The sequence below is a fragment of the Anastrepha ludens genome, chromosome 3 (assembly GCF_028408465.1).
Source record: "Anastrepha ludens isolate Willacy chromosome 3, idAnaLude1.1, whole genome shotgun sequence".
Taxonomy (NCBI): domain Eukaryota; kingdom Metazoa; phylum Arthropoda; class Insecta; order Diptera; family Tephritidae; genus Anastrepha; species Anastrepha ludens.
In genome coordinates, this window is record NC_071499.1 from 30,669,866 (window position 1) to 30,678,910 (window position 9,045).

The following is a 9,045-nucleotide window of genomic DNA, read 5'->3' on the forward strand; positions in this document are numbered from 1 at the left end:
GCTATTTAATTAATCAAAATGCATATGTTTTGTTTCTAAAAAACCTTAAGTGAATGTCGTCTCAAATTTCAGTGCTTCTAGCGCATGCGTCGGCTCCCCTACATCTATTACAGTTAACTGACATTAGTGGCATCTTCAAATGTTGTCTTCTTTCCACACTTTTTACCTTGTCCACCGCTGCTATGTGTGGCATGTGGCGACAAACAAAATATCGATTCACTTGCTAAAATTAAAAGGTGTCACTAAGGCATTAGAAATCGCGCAACGTAATTTTTTCACTTCGAGAAGCAAAGTGTTGAGATTTTATATTAATTATGGCTGAAGGCACATACGAATATGAATGTATGAGAGCGGAATTGTTAGGTATCGAGAAGCCTAATGAGGAGGAATTCGAGAAGGTGCGCGCCGAACGCTTGAGACGTGAACAAGAGGAGCAAGAGACTGCCGAGGCTGCGGTAACCATTTCATAATTCGCTTGTATTTCAACAATATTTGGAATTTCGCATTTTTAGCTTTTAGAGCAACAGGAGGACCAAATGCGTAATGTAGGTGGACGTTTAGATGAATTGAATACAATACTCTCGTCGACACAGCAAAAATTAAATCGCTTCAAACAAACAGCCTGTGGTAGCCTCTCGAACATATTCAATCGAGGCTCAGTAGATTTAGTAGATGGCACACCATCCACCTCGGCGACAGCCAGTCGACGCAACACTACCGCAACTGGTGGCAGCATTAGTGGTCATAGTGATGGAAAGAACGATACAGACATAAATAGTACTGGAGAAGATCGTGATGGCAAGGAGCAGGAAGATTCGGGAGACATAAAGCCCATCATACCGACAGAGCGTATCAAAGCCAAAATGGATTTACAAAAGAAGATGAGCTCACATTTAGACAAATTAGACACATTAATTAACAAGGCCGATAATGCGGAAATTTCAATGTCAGAACAAACAAAGCAAATGAGACATATGGCCAAGTAAGAGAACAAAAAGAGAGTGAGAGTGAGACGCGAGGACGGTAGGATAGTAAAATAAATAAAAAGTAGTGGATATAGTAATTTTAAGTGCACACACACTTGCAAGTGTTTAAATGCTAAAATGGATAAAGATTTAAAGAAATTACCAATTAAGAAATTACAAATCCATAAATAAAATGGATTCAATCCGTAAACTAAGTAACGATATATGTATTCAATTAAAAAGTTCTGTTACTTTAGGGTTTTAATGTGTTACACATACATACATACATATAATGAATGAGCTGAAAGGCGAAAACGGAAAGCAAATAAGAAGTTTTAGGTTAAGTACTTCATATCCGCTAGGCGGTTTGTAACGCTTAGCAGCCGTTGTTAGGAAATACTTTCGGGTTGGCTTTCCAATGCTACCACGATAAATTTGCTTATAATGTCTAAGTGTGTGGATCAAATTTAAAATGTATAACACACAAACGTAGTCACTATATCAGCCTTTGTTTTATAGTACTTTTTATAAATTACCATTAAGATTAATAGCAATATTTAATGTGAAAAATGCTTAATTTTTGCATAGGCTTGAAAAAATGCCCTACTACAGACGCTTATTTTACTTAAAAGCATATAAACACAGGAAAGTAACAATATTCACTCATAAACACTCTTTATTAATTCAAGATTTGATTTAAAGCGCTTTTTACTCAATAATACTACGAATTTTCTTAAAATTCTATTATTACAAATGTTCTTCTAAATGTTTGTAATAACGTGCAAAATAAATGTGCGGGACGAACTGTCAAAGGAACGGCGATAGTGGGAAAAGAATAGAGAAATAAAAAATTAAATTACACTTTGGCCGTCGTGAAACCATTATTTTCAAAAATAGTAAAAATTTGGACTAAAAAATGAATGATGAATGATGAAATAATATTTTCATAAATAGTGAAAATTTGGAATACAAAATCGCGAGAAAATAATATTTTCATAAAAAGTAACAATTTGGAATAAAAAATCGCGTGATGAATCGTTAAATCATTATTTTCTAAAATAGTGAAAATTTGGAATACAAAATCGCGAGAAAATAATATTTTCATAAAAAGTGACAATTTGGAATAAAAAATCGCGTGATGAACCGTTAAATCATTATTTTCTAAAATAGTGAAAATTTGGAATACAAAATCGCGAGAAAATAATATTTTCATAAAGAGTGACAATTTGGAATAAAAATACGCGCGATTTATTAGTCTAAATTTTCGCCTGTGGCGTTTTTTTGTTTGGAAATGTACATACTATTATATATACATGTACATACATGTTACAAAAAAAAATTTTTAAAAAAAGGCGTTTTTTTAATTTTAAATATGTATTTGTAAGAATACTAAAAATCTGCAACCAAACCAACCAAATATATCGTGGTAGTAATGGAAAGTTAAGCCGTACTTTAAATTATGAAATAAATGTCAAGAAAACCGCGTTAAATCTGAACTGTATCAAATATTTCAGTGATTGTTTGTGGGCATGTGTTTGAGCTCATTACTGTTACACTATTTTAGTCGTTCAGCGCGCTGCGTTGAAAATATCCCAAAAGCGACCACCAAAATACAATTTATTGTAGCTAGAATTTTTCAAAACAATCAACCCATATTTATAAGTAATTAAAACCCAAACATTTTATGAGCACTGGAGCTATGAAATTTCAAAATGCTTAATGTACAACAAACCGACGCCGCAAACACATCGAATGTTGAATTGTCTTTTCAAAATATTGAATTTTTAGCTAAATAGTTTTTCGTATTTGCTGCAATATTTGGCCATCACGCTATACACACCCCAGCGCGCACAGAAGTTTCAAATATTTGGTATACTTCTGTAGGCGAGTGGTGGATTTAAGACGTTTTAAATCTACGGCCTTACAAGAACCTAAAAAATTGGAAGCCATGCAAACGGGAGGCGGCGAACCAGCGCAAGCTCTAAAAACGTTGGATTACGAATGTAAGCATAAACTAATCAGCGAGCAATAAAAAAAACGTGTTTTATCCTTTCTATGCAGATACAAACTTTTCGAACATTACATTTTTATTCACATTCTTATACATCATCGCTTTCAGCGTTATGAACACACTTTCTTTTGACTAAAATACTTGGGCGAATTATTGGTAATTAATGTTAAAGCGTAAATCTTTAATGGCATATACATATATATATGATGACATATATACAATGTTTATATCATATATATAAATACCGAGTATTTACTTATCGAGTACCTTAAATTGTTGCAATTATGACTATATATTTTTCTGATCCTACATCGATGTAAAATTAGAGACAAATCATACTATTTAATTGTTGATTACTTGATTACAATCTTAGCAATGTAAACGTATTACAAGTTCGTGAATATAAATAAATATGTATGTATACACATCAACACTCAAAAATATACTTAAAAAAATGCGTTTTAAGCAGATACTTAAACAATATAAACCAAGTTGCAGAGTATTCCATTCTATTCTTGTCATATGTTTCGTGAATTTTTTCGCAAAGTCCATTATTTTTTGTTTCCCCTTATTTTTTATAGAAGACATAACTCAACTGAAAATGGTCATGGGTATAGCGGTACAATTCGGGTAACAGTAGTGCATTGTCATCCAACTCGTCCAGTAACGTACTAAAAATTGTAGGTGACACCTTGAGTGTATGTATAGATATATCCTGTTTCCAACTCTGCAGTAGTAAATTGTCATTAATACCGCTACTGGCATCGCCGCTATCTCTATCTTCTGATTTGTTCACTCCTCCACCTTCATCTTCCGTCTCGTCCAATAGTTTATAAAGCAGTTTGAAACATTTGAACGGCTCCAATTCCACGTGCAATACATTATTATTATTATGGCTGCCGTGAGCTAAGGGCTTTGTGTTACGCAGAACCTGCAGTTCTTTTTCGAGCACTTGCAAGAGCAAGTATTTACGTTGCCGATTGGGAAAAGTGGCCTCCAGCAGCACCTTGGAGAAATGCATCTTTTGCAGTAGTAGCTCCACGCCAGCATCGGCCACTTGGGTATCGTCAATGATTTTATGTAGAAGCTGGCAAGTTGGTGTCATTTCTGCGTCGTTAAATACGTTGATTGTATTCGCCTCATTCTCACCTAGTATTCGTTTAGAGAGCAATGTATCGGTCCATATCTTGACTGCCTTATCGCTAAACATCGTTTCACCCAGATACTGCAAACATCGTCGACAGTAAACATGCCCGTCTTTAAATTTCACGCGCTCTTGCATTAACTCTACATTAAGTACAACAAATTGGAAGCCATAAAAGAAGTCAGTAAGCTTTGGTATCAGAACTTCGTCAAATTTAGGGCCATGATGGCAGAAAAATTCGTTCATGTCAATCGAGCCCGATGGAAACTCCCTAACTCTTTGGCATTCAAGTGTAGTGCTGAGCTCACATTTACAATTCTTGCATAAAACTAATAGCTGGCACCCCTCTACTACATCGGGTTTGGGCGTCACATAGACCCTTCGTTTATTATCCACCCTTTTTGCTCCATTCTCAGCAACAAATTCATCATTATCAGTGGTAATTGTTAAACGAAAACTGGCATTGCACTCTTCCACTGTCAAATTACTTATAGTGCGCGCCTCAGCAGTAAAATATTTGCTAAGCGAGACACATGTAGCGGTGGAGTATTCACGGAAGGTTAGTGCATCATTTTCTACGACAATTTTTAAAAATTCTGTTTCGGTCAGGCTATGGTCAAACTGGAGGAACACATTAGCACAGCGCAGATTGTGGCGCACCTCGACACAGATAAACCGCAGAGACATGCTCTGCTTCGCAAAATGTTACAAAAATCCTCTCACAGTTCACTGAAACACAAAACGTTTACAAATGCAAATTAATAATATACAACTAAAATATTTTGACAGAAAAAATGTTTACATTTGCGTATTTCCTTTTGTACCATTTACGCTTTATACGGGGCAAGTTTTTCGGCCATTCTTTTGTCGATTCTCAGAATGCAGTTTACACATTTCGTTTACTGACATTCGTTTGATGTGTCATTTCTAGTTTAGGGGAAACAATGTTACCATTCTACCGTTAATTTACCCCGAAAATATTTTAAAGGCCATATATTTTCGGCAGAGATGTTAATGTTAAAAAATCTGTATAAAAGTATGTTCACATCTGCATTAATTACCAATAAATCCACAAAACTAATCTACCCGGTCACATATACCAGATTACCTGCAACATTGAGAATCAGCTGTTGTCAACGGTTTTTCTTCATAGAAATTATTTTGGTGGAATATTTCGGTGTTTTTGGTTTGTTTAGTTATTTTTAACGACATGAAGAAAAGGCAAGGAGAAGGAATAGCTAATTTAATTGCGCAATTGGCTGCTAATAATAAGCAGTGGGAAGGAATACGTAAACGACGATTATTGAGGTTTCAAAATATTATGGCAGCAATACGCATTCGAAATTCGATATTGCATTTTATTATAAGTCATAAGAGGGCACACGCTTTTTTTTCTGTTATATGAATGTATAGTTAATAATACCTAACTAACATTTTATTAGAGTTATGTCTTTAAACCTGTCTTCTTTGCCTTCATCCATTTTATTTGGTTTTTACTTTGACGTTTCTTCCTTACACGCGTCAAAATAATGATCTTTTACACAGAAAACACAGTGTTGTATGTCAAAAAGTATGATTATTATCTAGGATTATTTTATAATCTCCGATTTTGGGAGATAAATTTTGTATGGGAAATCGCGCTATTTAATTACGGATTGGGAGTTAAGCACGGAAAAGTAGATCATCTACTTATATATGAACGTAAAATGTTATAACTCTTCCTTTTTGAATGCATACCTCATGATATTGAGCAGAACGAATATTAGTAAGTTTTTTAAACTATTAGTTTGAGTATCATTTACACTGTAGTATTGAAATATATAATAGGGAATCATCGGAGCGGAGTTATTACAGGTGATGGGCATTAATGGCATCCGCCCATCTGATTTTCTTGTCGTACAAATCAACAACGTCAAAATGATTTGTTTCGTTTACATCCGTTTCTTTACTTTGCCATTTGTGTTCATTTATAATTTATAGTTGGGGACTCAAATATCCAAAGTAAACAACCAAAGTTCATAAATTCCGTGTGTTCTGCTAGAAAAAAATTAAGCGGTGTAAATAACTCTTTTTTGGTGTTCCTTGTGGGGAACCGAAATGGTATGAATGGCGCAGAGTTTACTGATTTTGAAGTAATGGAATTCAAAGAGTTTTTTATGCATAAAATTTGACATAACCCCACATCCCATAATATCAGAAAATTTTCAAGTATGAATACTTTTTTCCAATAAGTTGGTTTTTTGGCAGTCTGGTAACATTACATTAAGGGTTGTGGTACAGATATTGCAAATTGCACAAATTTCGGCGTACTAGGGGTGTCACAATGGGTGTGTTGCGTCCGTTGCGGCAATGTTTTTGACTCATGTGACGTTTGAAACGAACTGTGGAGCCACAGTGAAAGTACTGCCGCATGCAAACAAAAACAAAAGCCGAATCTTTTTGTGAAAGCAAATATTATATTTCGGAGTGCGTAAACAGGTTTTTGTTGGTTAGAGGAAGAAGAGAAGAGAAAGAGTGTTTTAGTAGAATGTCGGGCTGTTGTTGCTGTAGCAGCATAAATATCCCCCTTACATATACGGTGTAAAAGTAAAAATGCTGCCAAGATGACAGTCCTCGGCCAGTTATAAGGTAATAAGTCTAGGTCGTCATTTATTTTTTTCTTTCAACTTGATATAACAAAAAACTCCATCGATAAAAATTTTCGTAATACAAAATTATTCTTATGCAAACAGTTGTTGGTAATTTTGCCACACTTGCCGTACGGCAAAAGTAGAATGTTGCCACTTTTTGTGCATTCCGACATGGCACGTGTGGGGTGGCTTTGACACAGACCCGGGACCAAGTTACAGTGGGACAGCGAGTAACGGGTTGACGGGTGGGGAACAGCTGATCTGCTTCCGCAGGTTAAACACAATTCAGCTGACATTTTGTGTTTACAATAAAATTATTAATTATGTAGCGACATCTTTTCGTTTGCTGTATTTGTGAAGCAACTCGTTGAAGCTCATTGTTACAAAATAACAACTTCTTTCTAAATTATCGATAATTTGCAGGGTTTCTTATGCAAATTGTATTTGCTTGTCATGATGGAAGGAATAGTGAGATGGCGCCTATCGTGGTCCCGTTACTTTGCGCTCAGCGAATTTGACAACTAGATACGTGATTTTAGCTCTAGTATGGCCAGATTACCATTTTCGTAACTTGATTTAGTTTTTTTTTTTGTTATTTAGTCTCGGAGTTTTAGTTCTTTCTTCATGAAATTTTTCTAGCTGTTCTAATTAAAATTTCATGTTTATAATTTTGTGAAATATACATTTTTTAATAATTATTTAAATAATTCACTCAGTTTTATTTAGCTTTACTTTTTTTTAACATCTGGTGGCATTGCCCGCGATTGCAGGTGTTGTTGGTGTTCTTCTGCTTTCGGCAGTCAAATCTCTCTATCGCTACTGCAGTGTTGCCTAGCTTTGGATATAAAAACGCACTAAAATGCCCATTCAAAGAAAATAACCCAACAAATTTTTATAGAATCACTTAAAGAACTTTGTCTGCGTGACAAATTGTCTTTAAAATGTGCGTTTTTTTAAATAAAAGTGTTATGCTTATGTACAATTTAATTTATGAGTTTTTTTTTTTTTGCTATATTTGAAGTTATGTAACTAGATAAGGTACTCTTTTTGTAAAAATGTCAGTATGGTTTCCTTAGTATTTTCTGGTATTTTCTTGTTTATTTTTACAATGAATATAACTCTTAATGTCCTATGTCTCACTAAGGATTGATGACCGGAAGAAACGATTACACCTCTATGGTTTTAATTCGCATTCAATAAATTCAAAGGCTTTTTAAAATGTGTAAAAAGGTTTTCAATCTTAAGAAGAGTTGAGAGAGGGGCATTTAATATTTTTGCATAACCTTAAATGGAGCCAAAAATTAAATTTGCACTTTCAAATTATCAAATTTTATAAGAGTAACAAAATTTTCATAAGCACTAAAATCTTCTCAGAGTGACCTTTTTTTGTTTAATAATATAGTTTGTTTTTTAACTTAAAGTTTCGGTAGCTTTAAATTAAAAAAAAAGAAACAAACACGGAACTTAAAAATTTTTTCATTTTGGGTATAAAAAAGCACTAAATTTATTGCGAAGAGCAAATGGTTGGCAATACTGCACAACTCAGCAAACGTGACGTCACGTACGCTCTTAGGGGCGCAATCTTCTTTCTATCATTCTTAATTTGCTTGTTGTTTGCCTGCAGGTGCTTGCAAACACAAATTATTATCAAGTAATCAGAAAAGCAACCCTGAGTATTTAACTCGTCCGAGAAAATAGAAATTAATCTCATTATTTTGTCGCCGTACGAATAATCGACGGTAAAAAAATTGTCCTCGCCGCAATTCTGTGCTACTTTATGTTATTAAATATGTTCTAATTTTGACAGCGGGTACTCGTCAGCCCGTTGGGGTCATATCAAGGTGGATTTATTAAGGTGACAGCATTCACCCAGCTGAATTTTTCGCCGTAGGTATGGCTTACGTCAAAATGATATGCTTTGTTTGTATGTATTGGTATGCTTACATTCGTATGTTTACATTTGATTACTGATTTTTACGTGATGCTTGGACCAAACGCAACAACAAATACATGTAGGGTTTTACTTATATGTGTTTGCTGTCACCTGTAATAAATTCGCCTTGGGTCATATAAATAGTACAAGGCAAATTCAATTCCGCAACGGACTCATTGTGTCGAGCGTATAGATTGTATGTAGACGGCCCTTTATTTAGTGTTACCAAATGCGTACGATGAAAAGAGAATTTGTTAATACGAATAAATAATAACAATTTACAAATGTCTTTACAGTATTATAAATTTGCAAAATATGTTTATTTAAATATTTACTTTCTTGCAGCTTGCAACATTTAAAAG

The 9,045-nt window shown here is 34.4% G+C and overlaps 2 protein-coding genes across 2 annotated transcripts; one reads left to right on the top strand and one right to left on the bottom strand.

The window, feature by feature from the left end:
• Positions 1-154: 154 nt before the first annotated feature.
• Positions 155-3,468, top strand: LOC128857294 (uncharacterized). Its single transcript, XM_054092991.1, has 2 exons — positions 155-455; positions 513-3,468. The coding sequence occupies exons 1-2, from the start codon at positions 315-317 to the stop codon at positions 984-986; spliced, it is 615 nt and encodes a 204-aa protein (XP_053948966.1). The 5' UTR covers positions 155-314; the 3' UTR covers positions 987-3,468.
• A 26-nt stretch (positions 3,469-3,494) lies between these two features.
• On the bottom strand, positions 3,495-5,010 carry LOC128857293 (uncharacterized). The gene is made up of 2 exons (XM_054092990.1): positions 4,923-5,010; positions 3,495-4,849 (listed from the first exon to the last, which is right to left on the bottom strand). Exon 2 carries the CDS (start codon positions 4,805-4,807, stop codon positions 3,545-3,547), a length of 1,263 nt encoding a protein of 420 aa, XP_053948965.1. The 5' UTR covers positions 4,808-4,849; positions 4,923-5,010; the 3' UTR covers positions 3,495-3,544.
• Between the last annotated feature and the right edge of the window lie 4,035 nt (positions 5,011-9,045).